General features: G+C 34.4%; 1 protein-coding gene across 3 annotated transcripts in view; it reads right to left on the bottom strand.

Moving 5' to 3' along the window:
* DPH6 (diphthamine biosynthesis 6) overlaps positions 1-25,286 on the bottom strand; it is a 169,125-nt gene that overhangs the window by 130,123 nt on the left and 13,716 nt on the right. Inside the window, exon 4 of one of the 3 annotated variants that reach the window (XM_010367541.2) lies at positions 12,066-14,079. The exons of the other annotated variants lie outside the window; for them this stretch is intronic. Coding sequence (XP_010365843.2) covers positions 13,894-14,079 — 186 coding nt within the window. The 3' untranslated portion in view covers positions 12,066-13,893. Of the gene's footprint in view, positions 1-12,065; positions 14,080-25,286 lie in introns of those variants that run through there. 3 annotated transcript variants of the gene reach the window in all.

Below are 25,286 nucleotides of genomic sequence, written 5' to 3'. Positions count from 1 at the left end.
TATACATGTATATGTATGTGTGTGAGCAAGACTATTTCTAGAAAATTGTCAGTATACACTCTGATTTTGTTAAGAGAAAAAACTTTTTTGAATGTTCCAGGCTTTTAAACCCTCGTATTTTCTGCCTCAAGAATGGGCTGACTGAAAGTAAGAGACTCCGCAGGAGGACTGTGCAGCCCCTGGTTAATTAAACTGCCAGATGAATGACAGCGTGCCTAGGGGCATAGTGCTGGCATCCCACACCAGGTCCCAATGTGCTTTAAGCCTTGGATAGCTACATTCTGCACACCAAGACTTTGCCCAACAAATAGCAGAAAGGCCTTCAGAGCCTTCCTTCTTCTGCCTGAGACATTCCATTTAATTAATGTAATCCCTTTTTAACTTAAAGTTTTAATAAATTTTGATGCAGAGGCATAATAAACACATCTATGCCCCCGAAAGGAATAACCAGTTGCTCTAATGATTTTCTTATATAACCAAAAGGCTTCTTTACGAGGCACAAAGAAAATGAATGCAAAACATGTTACAACATGTTCAGAAATTCTCAAACATGCTACTTGATCTATTCAAAACACCATATTTGTACAACCTGATATTTAATGAATCTGGCAATTTCCATTTCACTGGGCTTAAAGTTTTTTACATCATAAAAATACAAATCATATGCCTATCCCAAAACACTTTAAAAATCACTAATACCTAATCTTGAGCAAGGTAAGGCTATTTTTTAGCAATAGGAACACATGACATTCTCTTAATCCCTTTTACTGCCAGAACAAAACATCTTTCAAATCAAGATGAAATCGCTAAATCCTGAATGTTAATATCATTCTGAGAAAAATAATACCTTATGACTAGAAAAGACCATCCCTTTAGGGAGAAATATTGTGTTAAAGTAGATTATTCTTTTAGGAGTGTAATAGAATGGCTTCTACCTAGTCCCAGATGGAAAATCAAAATCTGCATTTAAATGGAAATATTTTTAAACATATAGGACAATAGGCTAAAAACATAAGGAGTATCTACTTCCTTTCATGTTAAAAATTCAAAACCCCATGTGAGAACTTTTAGGGAAGGCTTTGGCTTTCAGATTTTGTTTGTATGTTTGTTTCATTTTTATGAAGAGCTTGCAACACAATACAATTTCACAGTTTTGTGATTAACACAAAGTATTTGTGCCTATTATACCAAATTCACAAGTCAGATAAAGCTGGGCTGTACAATTTTTACTATGACAAGAAACAGATTTATGATTTAGGTTTAGGTAGAGTTAAGAATGAGTCCTCTATTTTCTTCCTATTTTTAACCATCCTGTTTTATATGTAATTCTTACAAGGCAATAGCAGTTTGTCGAAATAAAATAAAATCTGAATTTCTTCAGCATTGACTCAAATCACCACTACGGTTAGAGAAAAAAGAAAGCAAAATGCTCGGCAATATTATAACTACTGCTCTTTGCGACCTGAAAGATTATTTTCAGTTCTTCAATAGTTGGAGCAATTTTCTTAAATCCTGAAGGAGCCTGACAGCACTGCACATTTCTTAATGCTTGCATTTACTTTTACATTATAAAACAATAAAACAGCAGGATAATGTTCATGCAGTTTAGAGACTTGTAACATTAACACAAATAATTCTACTGTATTATGGCAAAACATAAGCTTTTTAAACGTAGGCTGACTAAAGAAAGGGCAATCTATATTTATTGAAAGTACATAGACAAATAAGATTGGAAATATAACTTAAATGTTGTACCTAGATTTAAAATAACGTTTGAAAAAACAAAATCTATGCTGAATATTTTTTTGTCCTAAATTAAAATACAATTAATTTTCAAGCATAGTGCTTACAAGCAAGGGGAAAGCCTTCTCACTTATCTTTCTTTGGAGTATGTGACTTCTTTTGCTACCCCAGGAACCAGCCACATTAGTTAATTTAATCATTTTCCCTCAATAGTGTTGTAAACCAAGAAACTTTACAACTATCAGCTTTAAAGATTCAGGTAGCTGGGCATGGACGCTCATCCCTATAGTCCCAGCACTTTGGGATGCCAAGGCAAGAGGACTGCTTGAGGCCACAAGTTTGAGACCAGCCTGAGCAACATAGCATGACCCTCTCTCTACAAAAAATAAAAAAAATTAGCTAAGAGTCGCTGTGTGTGCCTGTAGTACCAGCTACTCAGGACGCTGTGTTGGGAGGATGTGAGCTCAGGAGGCTGAGGTTGCAGTGAACCATGATGGTGCCACTGCACTCCAGCCTAGGTAACAGAAGGAAATCCTGACTCTATAAAAAAACAAAACAAAAACAAAAAACAGGTGTTTTGATGATTGTCACATTTGACTATTGTATTACAAATAATGGGCCAGCCTGCAGAACTTGGTCGCATCATCTCCTTTCTGAAACCAGCCCACCTTCCAATCACTACGCAGGTTCTGACATACATCTTTATTGCTGGAAGCTCTGTCCATTTTTGTACAGGAAATTGTGGGTCTCTTTATTTTAAAGACATCTTGTTTAAAAGCATAACTGGAACAACTGCATATGTATCAGGTAATTTTCTTACATTCAATAAGTAATTTATTTCAACTCAGTTGTCCGTGATTCTTCTAGTGGTAACCATAGGGATGAGAAAGGATAAAAGCATTTCAGTGCAGTAACCTGTTTCTCAGATTCATCCTAGGTGCTCCATCCATGCTCCTAATTCTCCACTCTTCACCTTCAACTCCAAAATTCCTAGCAGAAAATTTTTTCAACCATCAGTTGGAGATAATATACCATAAAATTAAATCACCAAAAACCCTGATACATGTCATCATTAGTATACACTAAGTAGCAAACTAAATTAGGGAAGCTGTATGTGAGACCATCACAGAAGATCCCAAACTCACAAATCTTTTAAACTCTTATGGCTTAAAATTGCCTAAATCAAAGAAAAGTGAGGAAACATGGCAAATTAGGTTTTGAAAGAAAATATACATCACATCCTTGTAGATACTGGACTCAGAGCTAATGTATGAAGAATCCCAAATATTCCTGTTCTAAATAAATGATACTCTTTTTTGCAGGCAACCAGAGTCTAAAACCTGACTACTCAAAGTGCAGACTCAGACCAGCAGCCTCAGCATCACCTGGGTACTTGTCAGAAAAATCTCAGGCTCCATCCAGACCAACTAAATCAGAACCCAAATTTTTAATAAGATCCCCAAATGATCTGTCTGCATATTCAAGTTTAAGACTTTCTAATCTAAGAGTTTATCTGGTTTCACAGCTTATTTTTCACAAAGAGACATAAAACTGTGAAGGGACAGAACAACCAGTGCTCATAAAAAGACATAAATATTACAGATGACCATAATCTAATGAAAGAGGGGAAAAAAGAGAAAATTTAACTTAAGCGTTTAAATTGGATCTAGATCTCTGTCTGTAATCTTTGTTTTTAACACCTGAAAATTCATGTATGTGTGTATGTACATGCATACACACGTGAGAGATGAAAGAGAAAAAGGAGAGGAAAAAAGTAGAATGTGAATGAGAGGAAAAAGAATAGGGGGAAAATTGAACCATGAAAACTGTACATAGTGTGAATATGTGTATGTGCTTATAGCTGAAAAGCAGGAAAAACAATGTAGCTTGGAAAAGAGCAGCAATACTCCTCTCAACAAAACTCACACACACTCCTATTTATCCCCATACTCAAGTCAGTGTAATAGCAGCATTTTCCTATCACCGACGAGAAACGACCAAGAGATTGCCATTGAAAAAAAAAAAGTGTCACAGAAGGAAATATTCCCTAACTTCATCAAAAGTACAAACAAAAATAGAGAGAATTAGGTCTAAGAAACTAAAATGACCAAAAGAGAAAGGTATTACAATTCCAAGATGGTGATACATTATTTTGCAAAGTCTAAATAATGATTTAGTAATAATAACCACAAAATAAACATTATTTTATTCTCACAAATGAGCTATTATAATATTTAATCCAGTAACTAGGTTTAAAATAGTAGCACTATAGTTTTGTTTTGTTTTTAATGCCATAATAGAAATTGTCAACATTAATAATAAAAGTTCATAAAAAACAGGAAGCATAAAGTATTTTCTATGGGATATTTAGTGAACATAAAGTATTTTCTATGGGATATTAATGGGATAAAGTAGTGGTTTAAACCTGCAGTAATAATTTGTACAAAGTGAAATATACCTAAAATCTTACATGTTTGATATAAAAAATATGCCCAAAATGATTAAACTACTTTTACTAAGCCAATATTCTACCACCATTCATTTACTCAGAGAAAATCAGAAATCATTTTTAAATGCTGTCAAACTCAATGATGCCAACAGAAAATAAGTCAGTTGATATCCAGGAGCAGAAGAGTGTGGCTAGTTGGAAAACAGAACCTAGCAGAAAAAATAAGTTAAAATTAGCATCACATCTGTAACTATTTAAAAAATAACATCTATGCATGTCTCTACCTATATCTGTGTTCATCCACATAGCACATTTTTAGTATAAAGTATACTAAAATCTAGCACATGAGGCCACTGGTCATCGATCTACTTTAGCTCCTTTAAATCCCTGGAAACTGACTTCTCACAATAAGGGGAAAAAGTCACCTTATGCCTTGTATTACATGACTGAATTGCCCTAACACATATCTCTTTGGTTTTGTTCCAAGAATAAAATGTAGTCAAAAGATGGGCAGAATGCTACTCCCACCTTGAGTTCACCAAATGCAAAGAATTGTAAAAACAATTTCAAGTTAAGGTTTCAGATACATTAAACAAAGAATTTGAATTTTAAAATACAAATAATGAATTCACAAGCAGGTGTATCATTTATAGAAATCAACTAGGCAATATGTTTCAATGGCCTTAAAAATAATCATATACTTTGATCCATTAATTCTGCATCTGAAAATGCATCCCAAGGAATTAATTTTTAAAAATGTAGACAATAATTTATGGATCACATCAAAGGGCTATTATTTATAGTTAAAATTAGGTTCTACCTAATTTACAAAATTAGAGAATCATTAAAAAAATTATTATACAGACACATGACAGAATATTAAGTAGCCATTAAATTATCTTACTGAAGAGATTTTAATGGCAAAGAAAAATATTTCTGGTATTTTAAGTTTAAAAAAAGGAATGTACAAGTACAGAAATACCACACACAGGTGTGTGCATCTATGTATGTGTTAAATATATGTGCATGCACAAAAATATGTCAAAGTGTTAACTTGAAATGGTTGAACTTTGAGCATCGTCATATTTTTACACTTTTGTGTATTTTTTAAATTTAAAACATAATTTTTCTAAGTATCGAAGAAAATTAACAGAGAATTTAGACAATAAAAACAAGGCGGGAAGAATATGGGTGAGTATCCTGCAAGGTTACAAAGACACAATTCCACTGAATAAAGAAAGCATGTGTACCAAAAGAGGAGTACTAAAAACCCAGTTCCAGAAGAAAGATGCTCTTTCTTCCAACTATCTAAGAGGTAGCAGACAGATAAACATCAAAAATTAAAATAAAATAATGTAGAGAAGTCAGATCTATTATAGTAACTAGAAAGCAAAAAGCATATCATCTAATGCCAATGTTATTTTTACTATGCAAAAATATCAAATAATTGCAGTAAATAAGAAAATAAATTACAACGCCACTTAGTCTTGGGAGGCTTATTCCAAATCTTGAGTTAACTATAAGGAAAGAAACTGGTTACTTTATCAAATCATAAAAAAAACAAACTTTACAGATCCTAACTTTGTTTTCTACAAAGTTGACAGGTACACAGACTACTTTTTTCTCTTCCTAAACATAATTAAACATATCTTTAACATGTCCAGATAATGAACATTATAACACTCAAATATGTATATGATTGACAAGCTAAAAACCTTTTTATAAAACAATATTTTAGCTATTATGTTAATAAGTAATTTATAACATACATTTTTCCCTTAAATTTTCATAAAAGTCTTTTCCTTGGTTGCTAATGCTTCATCATCATTTCCATTTCAGACTGCTTGACTGATCAATTGATTCTAAGTCAATAACAACATGGAGTAAAAGGTTGGAAACTTTATAGTCATACTAAATTTGTTATATAAAACCAGGAATTCAGCTAATAGCTGCGATTTGCTTACACAGTAGGGACTCAGTAATTCTCAACCACAAAGAAGAAAACATTAATATAAGTTTGGCATCTTATGACTATGTAAATAAAATCTTATAACTATGTAGAATCCTCACAAACTAAGTTAGTTTTACCTATTATATAACATTGTTGTATTTAAAATATTTGCAAGTAACAGTTTGAGAAGATGTATTATGCAAAATAGCATAAAGGAGCCATTTAAAGCTAAAGACAAAATTTCTACATAAGTATAAATGCTCCAGAACATCTGAAAACAAGTCCCTTGATATTAGCCTAAAATTAAACTTAACAGAATGTTACCTAATCTTTGATAGAACCTAGTCAATGACAGCCCTAAAGAATATCTGATAAATAAGATGCTTCCTTAAATAAGGAGAGATGTCTCGCTTTCCAAAGCAATTAATTTAAAAGAGGAAGGTAAACAGTATCTAATCCATGACCTCAGGATACATTGAATTGGAAGTTTGATTTAATTTTAGTTCTGAATCATATGACTTCACTGTGGCAAATACCATATAGTGTTACTTTGGTGGAAGTACTAAAAACCTATGTTCATATGTTAATTTTCTGCTCTCTATTGGGGAAGATCAGGGGAGAGAAACTTACCTCTGAAAAAATCCTATAAACTCTAACCCTGAAGTGATAAACTGACAAATTATTTCAAGATATTAAATAATCTTGAAATAATTTAAATATAAGCTAAATGAAGAATTATATGTAAGTTCCCAACAGGCCCAGATAGAGCAATACTGAGCCTTCAAGAAGACAGCATTCTGTGGAGAAACTTAGTAACACTGGCCAGACAAAGAAGGACAGATGCCAAGTCATGAACAAATAAGAAAAATATAGGGAATGCAGAATATTTTTAGAAGAGCAAAGAATTCATCACAAATAATTATGACTAATACATAGCAGTAATTTCCTGCCTTAAAACTCAGTGCTAAGTCTTTAAGACAGGCACTGTGCTTTAATCAACTACATCTGTTGCCTTAATCAGCCAGATCTTCAGCACTTAGAAAAATGTCTGAAACACACTAAGGTTTAAAAAAAAAAAAAAAAAAAAAAAAAAAAAAAAAAGCTAATGTATCTTAACATTCTACAACTTATACAGCACGTGTAAACATTATAAATAATAGTTATGTATTATAGTATGTGATTTCTTTTCCTCTCTTTCATTCATGTTATTGACACTCAAAGGAAAAAGCATATAGAACAAAATCATCTGAAAAAGTTCATAGGGGCTGGGTATGGTGGGTCACACCTGTAATCCCAGAACTTTGGGAGGCTGTGGTGGGAGGACTGCTTGAGGCCAGGGGTTCGTGACCAGCCTGGGTAACATAGCAAGACGCCCATCTTTATAAAAATAAAAAAAATAAAATAAATTAGCCAGGTGTGGTGGCACTCACTTGTAGTTCCAGCTACTCAACAAGCTGAAGGCGGAAGATCCTTTGAGCTCAGCGTTTTGAGGCTGCAGAGAATTATGACTGTAGCACTGCACTCCAGCCTGGACAACAAAGTGAGACCTTGTTTTCTCACACAAACTTTTCAAATTCTTGGTGATACATCTATTTTGTGCCCACAAAACTTTCCTAGTTAAGAAGTTTTTAATAGGTGGTCACTCAAAAGACCCTTTAGAAAAATTAAGCCCTGGAAAATATTCAATTAATTCTTACCTCGCATCAAGCTAAAGCAAAGCCCAAAGCAGACATACTGAAATGCATAAGCTCATATTCATCAATGCCAAAGGAGCTGATATATTAAGTACTAAAAAGAAAGACAATTAAAGACAAAACAAGGAGTAGCAGAATTTCCACCACACAATACTCCTAAAGAGACAGAAGAGCACAGCTAAGTTCACTAAGAACCAGATCAACAGATAAACCATGACAGATAACAATTATCTTATTAAGTTAGTTAAATATCAGCAATGCTCTATGGCCCTAATGAAAGAGAAAGTGTTTTTCTAGTGACAAATAAGTATGTAATAGTTAATATTTATTGATGTTTCCTGTATGATCTATTCTCCATGGATTATCCCATTAAATGCTCATAATGACCCTATGATGTAGGTACTACTACTAGTCTTACTTTACAAATATGAAAGCCAAGGTATAGAGAAGTTAACTAAACTAAGATCATAACATGCAGTGGAACCCAGAACAAAGCTGAGTCCAACCCTAGAGTCCCCACTTATCCCTCAGAGGCAAAAAAACCCATCGACATTTCTTGGTAAACACAATATTGGTTTTCTAAACTCTATTTAATTATGAATATATCATTGGTCATCATTAAAGTATAAAAACATACAGTGTAACAGGTTTTCAACCACTTTGTTGGTCTCCAGGCAATCACTTTTTTGGTCTCACTCACTCACATGCCACATAGTAACCCTAATCACAACTCAGTGACGGAGCTGAAGAGGAAATAGCAAGGAGCTGCTCCTAATATACTCCTAGGAGGTTCTGCCTCACCTTGAGAATTCCAGAGCATACGTACCTACACCTTTATTTGTAAGCAGTACTACTTCTGACTCCACCCAAATTTTGCTTATGGTTCCAACAGATTTTTTTAAATGTATATTATTCAAGGATTTTGCCACACAGTTCTTTCATACAAGACTCACATGAAAAAATATGCAGACATCATCACATACGTCATATCAACTCATAATAAAGAAAACTGAATTAATAAAATATAATAGCATGCTATTTTTTTCAGGTTTAATCTGTTTCATTCAGCAGCAGTAATGATATCTCATATTCTAGCACCTTGGAAAAATTTAAAGAAGGATTTTTTTTGGAGGACTGCTAATAAAATTATCATTGACATTTTAATTAAAAAAAGAAATGTATGTAGAATAAACAGGACGCTTCCTGGAACAGTCTGCAGTGGCTGCTCCATTGCTTCTTTGTACAGTCTTGGTAAATTATGCAGGCTCTCAGTAGATAGAGCAGCTGTATTTCACTGTCTTCGGTAATGTAATCTACATTTATCACTATTTTAATTAAGTGGATTCTTAATTTGGTACTCTCATTGCAAAGAAAAAATACCTTATTCAATTTTTTTCTTTGGTGGACAGCATCTTGCCAGTCTTCTAAGCCAGAATGTAATTTTAAATATATTCCTTACAGTAACTGGTCATTACTTTCAGAGGAACTACCATATTTGGTTACTAGGAATTTGTTCCTTTTCAAGCTTAAAACATTGGTTCCTTCTTTATAGTGATAAAAAGATAATTTTACAATTCTTAGTTTTAACCCAAGTGATATACAAAAAACAGTAGGTGGTTTATTATAATATGACATTCAAGATTACTCAAAAGCAAGACAAAACATAAATAAGAACTTTACAAGAAAAACAACAATTTACTGAATATTGAGAACATTCAATTCCAAAGTTCTTTGTGTAAGATTATTTTTATCATCAGGTCATTTGAAGTGTCTAAATCTAAACCAATCATTGTGGAATATAACAGCTTTTAATCATACTGAAGACACGTTCCAAATATTTCTCATTCATTTCCCATAATTATTTGCAATTATAACAATGTTTTACTTTAAAAAAATTAAATTGATGAATTATGCCAGAAGTATGTTTGTTTTAATTGGTTCACAGAGAAACAATTACTTTACTATTAGATGGCTTCATAAAGCTGCATTTTTATGCATGAGGTGTCTGAAATCAACAAGGGAAGGCCTGGTATTCAAAAAATTCTGTATTCAGCACACATTAATTGAACATCTTTTATGTGCCAGGTACAGAATTAGGCACTATGAATTCAAACCAAAGTAAGACAAAGCCCTTACACAAAACAAAAGGAGTGTATGTACACACATGTACATAAACTGTACAGGACCAAGTGGCTTTTAAACTCTGTTGCTTTGAAAGAGAGGGACTCTAGGTCCCCATCTCCATTTCAACCAGAAAAGCTCCATTTTCATCTATTTTACACACCGGTCTTCTTCGTAACTGCTGGAGAAAACAAAAGCTGTATAGCTAGAAAACACAAATAAGGGCTTTAGACTATTATTACTAAGAACCCAGATAATTGAAAAAGTATCCTGTGTCCTAAGTAGTTTCAGATACACTAAAGGGGAAAAATTTTAAATTTCTGTTTTGTTTTGTTTTTTTTTGAGTTTTATCATCAGTTTTCACATGTTGCTAAATATTGGTTTGTGGGTAAATTTCTACTAAAATAAAGATTCCAAATACAGTTTAAAAGTTTGGGAATGAGGTATGTAGGGAGTTGAAACTGAATGCACAACTCATTATGTTAGTTCACATTACCAAGAAATGCTATCCCAACTTTCAGATTCACATAAATCCAGAAATTGCCAGATAGGACTTTCAAAATCCAAAGTGCATTAAATGTGTTCTAGATTCTAAAACTTCCTTATATAAAACAAAGCCATTTATTTTCCTACTGTGGTTTTGGAAATAAAGTTACCATTTGAGCATCTCTACTAACCTGGCCAATTTAAATATATTATCTCTAATACCTCACAAAAACATCAAAGGATAAGGTGTTTTTAACTCCCATTTTATAGAAGAGAAAGCAGCCACAGGGGTTAAGACGTGTTCAACACTACATAGCGAATACACGAAGAAACTAGGACTTGGGCCCATGATCTTTTTATTAAAACACTTTCAGAAGCAAAATAAACTTAATCCATAAAATTTTTCTCTTCTAATCTTATCTAAATATGATGCCTGCTTTTATTATCCATAACTTCACATCTAGTTGTATTTTACAATGAAAAACTTAGCTATCAATATATACAATCAAAAAGGTAACCAAAAAAGAGAGAAAAGGAAATCTAAAATTTAAATCAATGCTAATGAATGACAAACACTTTAGTCATTGTGTAACTCCCTTGGTTTGAATTTAAATAATGTCATGTATAACGCCTGGGTTACACAATTTAGGAATAAATAGAAGTCAAATTTTAGGCAGCCCACTCAGATTCTAATTAAATAGAAAAAACAAGTACAAAGGAACTAAATTATTTTAAAGAAATACTCCTATCAGAGTTCAACTTCAAAAAGATATTTCATGAACAGACAGTATAGCCTGTAAGATTCCATCTTTCTCAAATTACTCTGATGAACGTCTGATAAAACTTGAGATTTACCAAGGGATAAAAAGAAGAAGCAGCCAATAATTCTAAATGAAAAGTCAGAATGGTCTTTTGTTCTCTTTGTTTAAAGTAAAGCCACTAGTGAAAAACAAGAATGTCTACTCAAGAAAAAGGAGTCTCTTGTTTGAACAAAAATTAAATTTAAATGTCCTGCTTCTTACCTGAACATTTGAAATCATCTACATCTGTCTAATGTTCACTAAAAGACTATAGAGGGCACTGTTGCATCAGCTTTGAAGCTTCACAATAGAGGCTGAGAAAAAGAAAACTGTCTATAATATGCAATTTCTCTAAAGGGTCAAATGCATGGAAATCTACTAAGCCTGATATAAAGGGGAAAAAACTAAAATGTATGTTTTTCTAAAATAGGCCGGACTTCAATGGGGGAAAAAACTTAACAAAAACAACTGTCAAATAGAGAAGACTGCACTGCACACACATTTTGCATTTCCCTTTGTAGTGCTTTCATGAGAAAGGTAACTAATCATAGCACCTCCTTATCCATTGGAAACAGCACCCCATTGCAGAATCCTCTTTACAATCAATAGGAAACTGAATGTGGCACCTCATGCAATCCTTCCATAATTCTATCAACAGAAAGAATGCAGCCTGTTTGCATACTTTTGTCTAAAAGGCCAATTCCATTTGTCCCCTCTTGGATAAAATGACAGCTACAGATCAATCACTCTCACATGAAAGTAAACATGGTACAAAAAAAAAAAAAAAAAGCAAAGAAGAAGAATCAAAACTGAAATCCTTGCCTATTCTAAGCATAATTTTATTACACATAAAAACTCAAAGCAAAATAGAAAAACCAAGTATTTCCTCACAGACATGCATTTTGTGCTATTATACAACAGTATCAGGATGTAAAATACATAAGTTACATCAAATAATAGTCACGAATCTTACCTTTACATATGGACAGCACTTAATTAAGTTCCATATATTTTCTATTATCTCACATCATTCCTGTTACAATTTTTTGAAATTAAATCCAATTATGTAGTGTCAAAGGTTCTTTTAAAAAATATATACAATAAGAGTAGTATACACAGCATAAAGCTTCTTATTATACTACCACTTAATTTTTTTCCACTAAAAATAATGCAAAAGTAAAAAGGAGTTAAAATATCTCATTTTGGTAATTTGAAAATAATGTCCTGAATTGCTGAACCTCTGTAGAAACATGGACATTAGCTGTGAGAATTATAATATCATGATCAAACCAAGCAGAATATGTACAATGAAAAAAAAAGATCCTCCGTTAATGCATATCTAATCACTCCACCATATCACATATTAGATAAATCCGCATTAATACAGGTACCATAATAAAACTACGGCCTCTAATAAAGAAACCCAAATTCCCTGGAAAAACAGTATACAACTCATTTTGTCACTCTCAAAATTCCAGAGAGATTAGCACCTTCTCTGAAATCAAAGTGCAGAACTGTGAAAGTGTTAAAAATTCTCCAGTAATATGTCAACCTACTCATAAATCAAAAGGAGGGGAAGGGGCTTTAGATGGTATGTAGATTTCATTTGATTACAAAAGCTCCAGTTTAACGAGTTATTTTCAGCCAATAAAAGTCAAAAAGTAAAGCATTGTTAAAGTGGCTGGTACTGACTCTGAGGCTTTACTTCTTAACTGAAATGCTACTTGAGTATTGCTCCTTTAAATTATTAATTTATGAGTTCTGCTTAGTCTCCTCCTAAGGCAAGGCAGTTTTAGTTCTAGGTATGTTGAATGCATGTAAATAAACAGAAAGCTTTTATAATGGTCCTGTAATTCACTAAACATAATCAACAACCCTTTTTAATGAATGTTGAATGTACAATCCTATGAACCAACTTTATATAAATAGACTGTATCATTTAAAGAATCTGTAAGATCCTATAGGAAGTAAATGAACAAATTCAGAAAAATTAAACATAGGCTGATTACTTTTCATTGATCTAACAAAATTAATGCTTACAACAGAATCAAAGTGCTGATGGGACTATGAAGAGTTGTGTCCACTTTTGAAGAAATCTAAGAGAAATTGTCACGAACTGTGAGAAAACGTATTTGTAATATTGCTTTTCATCTACTACAGGATGGCTGCAAAGAAAAAAAAATCAGGTAATGTATTTTTAATATGCAGGATATTTAACTAGATATTTTAGTTTACTATTGAAAGAGAGCAGCATATTAAAATCAATTTTAGTCAACTTTAATTTATGCAAAGCTTGATTGTGAGCAATAGCTGCTAAAAGGATGCAACATTGTTGATTCATATACAAGCATTTTACTTGACTACATTGGATAATAGCAGTGCTCCTAAAGGAGTATAAAAAGCAAAGTGATTAGCAGTCATTACTGTTAATTAGTGTTCACATTACATTCCTTGGGATGAATCTCCTTTAAGTTGAATACACGGAAAGTTTATTTTTGAAGGTTTGCCAAATCTTGCCTAGGTAAGTACTGAACTAAGCCGTCAACTACCAGCAAGCAGAATGAAAAACAGGGACGGATCAGCATCCAATTAGTATGTCTAAGTTTTTAAACAGGAAAAGGGTTGAGGGGAATGAGTAAAACTGGAAACTCATACTTCACATTTTGCAATCTCACTGATAAAAGGAGGAAATGTGTGTTTATCAAACTTGCTGTGAGTGCACAGTTCATTTGGAGTCCTGTAAACAATCGCCTGGCTGCCCACTTCCAAATGCATGTGAAAATCTTGGAGATTCAGAGCATCATATTCAGCAAGCAAGGTCACTCTAGTGATGCCCTGGAAATGGGAAATTAGGAAAACGTGGCAATCAGAGGTTTAGGACTGACCAGAAAAAGCCCTGAGGCTGGATTACCATCTTTCACCACCAGTCAGACTGTCTCTGCTTATTCAGTATTAATACAACAGGACTGCAAGTGAATGAAAATAACTCTATGTACCTAACTGTGACACTGGCTTTCTTGTCTAGAAAACGATAGATATGTGTCACAGCAATAAAATAAAATCACATAATCTCTCACATACAAGCTTTCAAGAACCAACTCTGAAAGAAAAACAGGCTCCTCACGAACCTTCAAAAAGGACCTGGGGAATGGCTGACATCCTGTTGATTTGATAATCAATAGGAAACATTTCTTATCCCTCAATATCATTCAGTGCATTTTTAAGTAGATGCCAAATATTTAACATGGAAGCTTCAAAAGCAATATATCCTCATTAGAGAAAAACACCAACGAGCTAAATGAGCAAAAATTACACTCTTAATTCTGCCCACAGACCTAAAATACATCCTACAGATATTTTTCTATGCACGTACTTACACAATGCATTGCAGAAAAATGTTGTTATAGCATACAGAGTATTCCCTAATCTGCTTCCTTCTCTTAAGAATATATACAGACATATTTCTGCAAGTTCATTTTTAATGCCATACAGCATCCCACTGTATAGACACGTCATAATTTACATTGCCAAAGATTTCTAAATCTTCAAGTATATCTTAAATTATTTCCTTAGTTATAAATTCCCCAAAGCGGAAATGCTTATTACAAGAGTGTATTTTTTTGTGTCTGATGAGTTTTGTCAAATTACCATCCAGAAACATTGAACCAATTTACAGGGCTGCTAGCAGTACATAAGGGTATCTGTTTCTTCACAACCATTATTATTTCTTATTTCTGTCGAAGTGATATTCGCGTTTTCGAGTTAGCAAAGTTCAACATTCTTTTTTTTTTTTTGGTCATTTGAATGTATTTCTCTGTGAAATGCCTGTTCATACCCTTAGCCCATATCTCTATTTGGAGACATGCTTTTTATAATAATATCCAAAAATTAGTGAGGAATTCCCCCACTGAATATTAATCCCACCAATAAGAGATTATTTTAAAGAAGAGATATTAATTGTATGGACATTAAAAGATCCTATTAAGGTTGGTAACTTTACATGAACCTATTTTATAACATTATATTATAGAACAAGACTTCCCAACTTATCCAAAAAGAAAAAGAAAAATTAAAAACTGAACTGGGATTGCAAATGTATCTCTGAAGCTATGTTTGCTTTCCATAAATGGAAAAACTTATGATACTAAGTTGGCATCATCAGCAATGTTTTGTTGTTCTTTTTACTGTTCTGTTATTCCAAGGAACAATCATGAGCATATTAAAATTGGAATTGTTTTACTAGCTATTATGATAAGTCAAGAAAGGAGACTGTAACTATGGATGATAGACAAGTTCCTCATGCTATTATCTTGAATCAAGAATTTAATTAAAATGTGTCACTTTTGAGAAAAGCACTAAGTGTAAGACAAAAATGAAAAATGTCCCCCTCCACCCATCCAAATCAATTGAATTTAGGGCCTCTTCTCACAGAACCATGGAAGTGGCCAATACCCAAATTACTAATTCCTAATACATTTTCAGAAACAGGTTTAGATTAAAATGCAATTTCAAACCACAGATCATGCTTTTTTTTCTTTTGCAAACAAATCAGTTTAAAAACTTGCAAAGCTATTACCTAGAACAATGTTTCTCAAACTGTGTTATAAACCACTTTTTTTTTTTTTACATTTCCAACCCTTCAAAGATAGAAACTTGTAAAATACAACAAAATGAATTAAAAGAATAAAATTGTTAAAAGGTACAAAACACAACATCAAATTTTTATTATTAGATTCAAAAGAAATAAAATTACTCTTTCATATTACTCTAAAAGTTTCTAAATGCTTGTTTTCAATTTCTCTCTATATCTTAGCTTGAACAAAACACTTCATGGACTAGCACCAGGCTAATCCCTAGACCACACTTTGAGTAGTAATTATTTAAAATTATTCTGAGAGCTCTGAAACAAGATCAGACACAGGTAGATCACTTTGATCCCTGACTTAATAATCCTAACCCCTTATTAAACCATATGCCTTCCCCTCCGCCTCACTGTCAATTTACACATACCTTATTGGTTTATGTATGCACTATATACGTACTGTAATATAGTAATATCTGCATGAATTAACACAAATGCAATTCTGGGAGGCAGCAGAACATAGTGATTAAAAGTACATGTTCTACCACTTTTTAGCTGTGTAAACTTGGATGAGTTACTTAACCTCTCTGTATCTCAGTTTACTTATCTGCAAAGGGTTGATGTAAGGATAAAATTAGAATATATGTATATAGAGCTTATAGCAGCACCTAGAAGATAGTGCTACATAAATTGCAATTATAATTACAATAAGACACAGATAATTGAAAGAAAATCACATGGTTCTGGGTTTTCCAGCAATCAATATAAAGAGGAAACTTTAAGTTGCATGATTTACAGTGTTCATGCAATAAAAACTGTCAAATAGTTATGGTAGGGCTAAACTATTACAAATACTAAGTCCTGAGAGAAATTTCACCCTTGGATTGCCATAAAGTTGACTATGTGATATAAAAATTCTTCACATCATCCCTGGAGCAAATACTCAACAAAAAAATGTGAATATTTCTTATGGACAGGACACCATGATGAGCACTGAAGAGTATCCAAATTTGAAAACATTCAGTCCTTGCCCTCATGAGGTTATAAACTAACAGGGAGCATATATTACAAATGCAAATATTATACAAAACGAGGCATAATAACTACCCACAGAAGTAAATAATGCAATAGAAATTGTTAAAAACAAAAGCTACACTTGAGGAAATCAAGAGCAATGCCTTGATTACATCCCTATTCTTCTCTCCTTCAACATAAAATATAAAGGCTGTTTAGAACAGGCCATGTCCCCAAGCCTATTGTCCCTTCCCTGGCCCCCAACACTTCTTACCTGAAATTTAAGATGCTTTATACTCCCTTTTCTTTTAGATCTTAATGTCTTTCTTGAGAAGTGCACAGTATACTCATCTGCTCTCAGGATCTACCTCATGTGACTCTTCACTCTTTGGAAGCCCCAGAAGACCCATCTGATCTCATAGCACATAGCATAGCATGGGTTACAAACTCAGGGGACAACTAATTATTGAGTATTCATGAATACTCCCAGGCTACAAGGCTTTCTGAAAGCGATGGTTAAAATAGTAGCTGTTAAACTTTTGAAAAGAACAGACCACTGTAAGATGATGACAAAAATTTGGGCACCCTGGGCAACATGGTGAAACCTCACCTCTACAAAAAAATTCAAAAATTAGCCGGCCATGGTTGCGTGCACCTGTAGTCCCAGCTATGCAGGACGCTGAGGCAGGAAGATGAACTGAGCCTGGGAGTTCGAGTGTGCAGTGAGCTATGGTCACAGCACTACACCCCAGCCTGTGTGACAGAATAAGACTCCATCTCAAAAAAAAAAAAAAAGAAAAAGAAAAAAAATTTGTCCTCTCCCAGAAAAATTTACACCTACAAAAAATTTGCATAAAATTTCAGAGTTCAAGAATACCTCTCCCTTCCAGATTAATAAATCCTATCTTAAAGTAGTGCATTATCATAGATGAAATCTACTAGTCTGATCCTTATTAGCTTTCTGTGATCAAGCCCAGGATATATGACCACTGAAAATCAGAAGAACTTGGATAGGGGTTAAAGAAGTCACAAGAAATGGCTATCAGGCCAATAAAAATGTTTAAAGAGATAAATAATGAAAGGCTCAAAGGGAAGATCATGGGTTATTTATTAAATGATGATTGTTCTCCCTCCCTTCCCCACCTCCCTGCAAAATTATTACCTAGGAAAGAATCCACAAGAGAACTGGTCTTAAAATAGACCATGGGGCATTTCAATGGCTCCAGAACCAATCTTAAAGTACAGAGCACAGAAGAATCAGCAAATTCTGCACAAGAAAGAGAAATAAATGTCTGATAGTTTCTGCCTCTTCTGATTGTCAATGTCTTTTGATAGATATCTATGGGGATCAATATTAGTAGAATTTTGTCAAAGTTAGATAGGCTTAATTTTGGTAAGTTTAACAACTGCTCATTGAGCACCCACTGTGTATGAGGACACAAAGTGACCACATGGCTCAGCACTGTATACAAATAAGTATGGCATAATTCTGCTGGTGTTGAGAGTTAATTGTTTTTACATACAGGAGCACAAATGATAGCCCCATTCTACTGCCTCTGAAGAAAGAATCGTTTTGTTGTTGTTGTTGTTGTTTTGAGATGGAGTCTCGCTCTGTCGCCCAGGCTGGAGTGCAGTGGCGCCATCTCGACTCACTGCAAACTCTGCCTCCCGGGTTCACGTCATTCTCCTGCCTCGCAGCCTCCTGAGTAGCTGGGACTACAGGCGCCAGCCACCACACCCGGTGTATTTTTAGTAGAGACAGGGTTTCACTGTGTTAGCCAGGATGGTCTCCATCTCCTGACCTCGTGATCTGCCCGCCTGGGCCTCCCAAAGTGCTAGGATTACAGGGGTGAGTCACCGCGCCCGGCCCCATTTTTAAAATCTTTTAATTCATATACTCCAAAAAGTCTGAATTTTCCAAACTTGGTTCATCTAACTTTCACACTTAAGTCCTTGCTTAAGGCTTTCTACAAATGAGTTCACACAAAATACACTGCTTAGATTTTAAAGACAAACATGGAGTTAAAATTCTAAAAGAACATGCCAAAATAAATTTTAATGGAAAAAATCACCTATTAGAACCACTGATATCTTTAGGTTAACCCTCTTTATCTCCTTTTGAAACGGCCCATGCCTCAGTTAACTAACATAGGAAACTAGAAAACGTTAATTCTACATGTCTCTTGGAAGGCTGAATTATCTGACTGAAGAAGTCTAAAGCAGGCTAAGAATGGCCCAAAATTATAGGCAACAAATGTAGAAGGATCAATTCAATCCAATCCGTAATATAAATTTACCCCCATTGAAACCTCTTTCACAACTGAACATTTACCATTCGTTTTCTTCTCTGCATTAACTTACTAATAAAGTCAAGAAGAATTACCCTCATCTCAATGTCCACTTGTAGCTACCACTTAATATTAATATACTAATGGAATATTGTATGCAATGAAAAAAAATGACTTTACTAGATTATTCTGGAAGCTAGAGAATGAAGAAGACCTGAGGCTAAAATGAGGATGACAGGCTCTCAAATATATTCTTGTTTATTTTCAAAACAGATAAATAAGAAAAGAAGAAAGAAATATCCACATTTTATAGATGGCACAACTGTATTCCACAGGAGTAGAGTTTAACACAATGCCTGTTATAGTCTAGGAGCTGTATGGTGTTTCACAGGAAATAAAAAGAATGAAATATAATCCCTATTCCTCAAGTTACTTATAATCTTTAAACAAAACAAAACCCACAAGACAGATTTTTTTTAAATCACAGCTTTGTGTATTAAAATAGACTAAGTACTACAAGAGTTGAAATGTGACATGAGGGTTTACGGAAGGAAGATACTATATTCAGTGGGGTGAATCAAGGAGGACATCAGGAAAGAGATGCCATGTAAAGGAAGGAGTTGGAAAGGAGAAGTTATTTCTGACTAAAACACAGCACTATTCAGGAAAGGGATGGACCATATGGAGAAGAATTAGTTCTGACAATAGCCTAGTTTAGATGGCACATAGCTTACATGTAGGATAATCTGAGAAAAGACAAAAAATAAACTGAAGTCATATTGCAGTGCACCTAGCAGAACGATGCTAAGCAACAAATGTCTGATGGAAAGAGAAATGTGATTAAATCTAAACTTTAGAAATATTCAACTCACAGGAGTTTAAAGGATAAATATAGGTGATGAGAGACTAGAGAAAGACCAGAAGTAAACTTTAAGGGGTCAATTAATTTACAGGTCTAAAGTCAGGTTCAATCTGTTATGATTCCCAAAAGGCTATAGAATCCATTATGACTTTATATTTTGCTTGATTTACCAGCATATATGTAATTGCTTATCAAACAATAATGCAGTAATTTGAATTTCATCTATACAAATTATTTGAAAAGATATTAATATCATAGTTTTGCTTATTTCTGTGAATCCACACGAGGTGCTTTTAAGGAATAAGGATAAACTATTTCATTTGATATGCATTTCACATAACTCTATAAAGAAAATTTTAAATGATAAAAGAACAACCAAGACCAAAATTTATTAAGAATTGATTCTGATTAAATGAACCCATATTGATATGAAGCATCTTCTATACCATGCTTTACCAGATTCAAGAGATGACAATGACAGGATGCTATAAAATTTAGGATCATAATATCTGTAATATATAGCTATCATAATTCATTTTGATTACCAATATTGCTCAGTAAAAACTATATAAATTAGCTGTGGAATTGTCAGTTTACAAGGTACCTTATATAGACTCTTTGTCACTATTTATTTAAATACCATCATCAAATCCAATCAATCTCTGTAGAATGTCCCCTTTTCACCTTTCCCCTTGGCATTCCCCAAGTTCAGGTTCTCAAAATCTTTCAGATACCTAGTATCTTCGTTTTTAATTTGAACTCATCTACAGAGCTGCCTATAGCTAATCCATTTCTTGTATTATATTAGTGGTTCACCCTCATGACCATAAGAATTTATTGAGCAGTAAAAAATACGCAATGTAACGGCATAGCATACACATATGTGCCTGTACATACCTATTATGTTACACAAAACGATAATTAACCTAGGTACAATGCACATTGATATTTTCTATTATATTCTAGGCTCTTGCATTTTTTATAAAAATAGTTGTCACTCATTAAATTGAGTTTAGAAAATACCACCTTAGGGGCTTTCCACCATCTGAACAATCCTTGACCTAAAATTTAAGACACTCTCTTTTTTTGGTATTAATCAACCATTACAGGCTTATTTTCCACTACTCCTCAAACTTTAAACCCTAAATCAAATTGAACACTCTATTTCCCTAATACATTTCATAATTTCCTGCTTACATGACTTTGGCTAAGAACTTCCCTTAATTTTTAACATTCTCTTAGCCATCCTCCAATGCCTGTCATCTGTCAAAATCCAAATAATCTTCAAGGATATTCTATTAGTCTGCTCTCGTACTGCTATAAAGAACTACCTGAGGCTGGATAGTTTTTAAAGAAAAGAGGTTTAATCAGCTCAGTTTTGCAGGCTGTACAGGCTTCTGCTTCTAGGGAGGCCTCAGGAAACTTACAATCATGGCAGAAGTCGAAAGAAAAGCAAGCACATCTTCACATGGCCAGCAGGAGAGAGTGAAGAGTGAGGTGCTAAACACTTTCAAACAACCAGATCTCAGGAGAACTCTATCATGAGAACAGCAAGGGGGAAGCCCACCCCCATGATTCAGTCACCTCTCACCAGGCCCCTACTCCAACACGAGGAATCATAACTTGACATGAGATATGGGTGGGGACACAGAGCCAAACCGTATCAGGTATCAAATGTAACTTGCCCGTAAGGCCCTTCTGATCCCCCAAATGGGATTTTTTCACCCTCTGAACTTCCATAACCCTTTAATTGCATGCTCTAATGGCAACTGTACCTTGTATTAATTTCTCCGTGTGTGTGTATTATCCTTTCAGGGTCTGTGAGGGCAAAGACTATGTCTCATACATGTTTTTACTTTCCAATACTGGTACATTATAAGCATTGAATTAATGTTTGACAAATGAAAGAATAAGAGGATTAAGAAAAACAGTAGTAGTATAGGTTAAAATTAATAGGAATGTCAAGGTCAACTAAGATATTTATTCAATTCCTCTTTATTCACTCAATATTGTCCCACATCAGCACATCACAGAACAAGCTCCTATTAAACCATTTCTAATCAAAAAAACAAAACAAAACAAACAAACAAAAACTCATCACTAAGTATTTATTGATAATATCTTTTTTTGGTTATTTAATGATTTAGGCACTACAAATCTGCTGACTGAAGATGTTCCCAATTTAAAAGGCAAAGTTGTTATAAAAATATCAGTTCAGGATCTATTACTGTGAGACCACCAATAAAGTCACATGCTTCAAAACTATACAACAATAAAGAAATAAAGAATTTATGCTTATCAATCTGGATAATGTATTCTCAGTCATTTAATAACAATATGGCAAGACAAGATAAACTACAGGCCTAGAAATGAAGTAGAAGACTATAGGACAGAGACCCACACCTAGCATCCCAGACAACACAACTCCAGAAGGAGACATCTACAAAAGGTTTCTTTGAAAATAAATGGTAGCATAGGAAAAAAAAACAACAACAAAAAAACAAAAACAAACAAACTAAAAAAACCAACCAGTCAAAAGGACACAGACACTAGAGATTGAAAATATAAAGAAAGAAATTTGAAAGAAAAGTCAAAAATACACAACACAATGTAAGATATATAGAGTAGATGAAAAGATAGGAAGAAATCCATAGTTTATAGAAGAGAGGAATATAGGATATAAAAATAAGCCAACTGATAAATTTATAGAGAGGCACTGACTCTGGGAAAAGATAAATACGAAGGGTATATATGTGCATGTGCAATATATACACACAATCACTGATACCAAGTGGAGAAAAGTTCAAGGTTGAAGAGACAGAATGATCATTTTGCCAAAATGAGGGAGTCACATTTTCTAGGCTTTAGGGGGAATTTACAGATGAAGGCTTTGTACCTGTGATAAGTTTAGGAACTATAGTAATTGACAAATATGGTACAACATTTTATTTCCAGACAGATCTTCCATCACGTACTTCCTCATGCATGCTTGACTTTATCATCTGAAAGGGCCAGATATGGCACAGCCTCAATAAAACTGCACTTGGGAGTGAAAATGACACTGGTATGTTCCAATGCCAATTCTTCCTGTTTAGAGTCCAGAATCAATACTAGAAAAGCATTTCTTATGCCAAGGGACCAGGTTTAATGTCCAAAATCTTGGGAACTGAAAGGGCTTGAGGCAAGCTGTGCAATTCTGAGGAGCCAGGAGCAATTTGTACAGGGCTGTGTGCCTGTTTAATTAATGCTATGTCTGGGTCCTCCCTGAAAATCTTAAGTCCATCTTATATGTTTCTCCCACTCCAAACCCTTCAGATTTGCCATCTCAGGTTTTTCCCTCATGAAGTAAAGTGAAAAGAGATTCACAAAGTAATTTTCCACCATCATCAGGTTTTCTAAAATGCATATACTAAAAATAATTTGAAAGAGTTTCTGCTCAGCATTTTCATAAAGTAGTGTGCAGAAGGAAACTATTCTTGGTACAGTTAGTGGTTACACTGATAGGATGCCTTATTTTGAAAACTTCCACTATGATGCCCATTCCATTTATTATGATATTAAGCTTCTACGTAGAAAACAAAAGACAAAATGAATTTGCCAATGGTTTTACATCACATATCATAGTAACATGGCTCCCCTGTATTAGATAATTACAGTAAATTTTTTTTTTTTTTTTAGGCAGAGTCTCGCTCTGTCGCCCAGGCTGTGGAGCATAGCAGTGTGATCTCAGCTCACTGCAACCTCTGCCTCCCAAGGTCAAACAATTCTCTCACCTCGGCCTCCTGAATAGCTGGGATTACAAGCACGCACCACCACGCCCAGCTAATTTTTGTATTTTAATACAGACGGGGTTTTCCCATGCTGGCCAGACTGGTCTTGAACTCCTAAAAGTGGTCTGCCCGCCTCGGCCTCCTAAAGTGCTGCGATTATAAGCCATAAGCCACTGTGCCCGGCCTAGGTTGGAATAATTTGATACTTTTTTTTTTTTTTAACTAAACTTATTCTTTTAATATTCAATATTCTTTTAAGAGCCTCCATATGTCAGGAACTCTGCTAGGACAGATACAAAAATGAATAGCACTATCATGTTTTTCAGGTCTCACAATATAGCAAAAGCGACAGCCACAAAAACAATCCTAATAACGCAATGAGACCCACAGTAGAGTTATAGACAAGCTGCCATGGAACAGAAAGGAGGAAGGTAAATTAGGATAGGTTTCACAAAAGAATATGAGGTGAGAAGGGGTTCTCCAGGAGGACAAAGAGATAAGCATAAAGAAAAGCACAGCCAAAGACTCAGACATGAAAAGCAATCTCCTAGAAACCTAATTAGTTCATTATAACTTGATCCCAGAGGTGCTTGTGTGGGAATAGCAGGACCAGACTAGTAGGATTGCCAGGGCCTCTTCTTAAAGAGCCTTCTGTGTTAGCCTAATGTGTTTGGACTGTATCTTAATCATGGGTCATTTAAGCATTTATACACATCAGCTGCCAATAACTTAGTAGAAGAGGTGGATGGAACATAGGGCAATACTGCAGGCAAGTTGATTAGGAGGCTCTCACACAGTACAGATGAAAAACCAGTAGTGGTGAGAATGAAGTCAAGGGGTCAGATTTTAGAAGTCATACCAGCATTATCTATAATAGCTGGAGTTATAATGGTGATGGTTGAGGGGGATGGAGTGGAGAAAGAGACTGAGAAAAAATAGAAGTCTCACAATAAGGCCTAGGTTTTGACTTAGATGATGAGGTAAATCATGATACTTTTAATTAAGGAAATACAGAATATGGAACAAGTTTGTGTAGGAAGATAACAAACAAGTTTTGAATTTGTTTAGTTTACCATGCCTGTGGAATATTAAGGTGGAAAAATCATGAGCAACTGAATATACAGGTCCTTAACTACAAGCTCACTGCTTCAGCCTCAATGTCCAACTGTTTTTGAAAAAAAAAAAGGGGAGGAGGAAGGAAAAAAGTGAGGAAGGGAAGGAGAGAGGGAAGAGATAAGAGATTAAAAAAGAAGAATTGGCTGGGTATCGTGGCTAACACCTGTAGTCCCAGCACTTTGGGAGGCCGAGGCAGGCAGATCACCTCAAATCAGGAGTTCGAGAACAGCCTGGACAACATGGCGAAACCCCCGTCTCTACTAAAAATACAAAAAAAAAAAAAAAAAAAAAAAGCCAGGTGTGGTTGCGGGCGACTGTAATCCCAGCTACTCAGGAGGTTGAAGCAGGAGAACTGCTTGAACCTGGGAAGCGGAGGTTGCAGTGAGCTGAGATCGCGCCATTGCACTCCA

Source organism: Rhinopithecus roxellana, chromosome 5 (genome assembly GCF_007565055.1).
Source record: "Rhinopithecus roxellana isolate Shanxi Qingling chromosome 5, ASM756505v1, whole genome shotgun sequence".
In the NCBI taxonomy this organism is placed as follows: domain Eukaryota; kingdom Metazoa; phylum Chordata; class Mammalia; order Primates; family Cercopithecidae; genus Rhinopithecus; species Rhinopithecus roxellana.
This window is presented reverse-complemented; position numbering and strand designations above follow the sequence as displayed.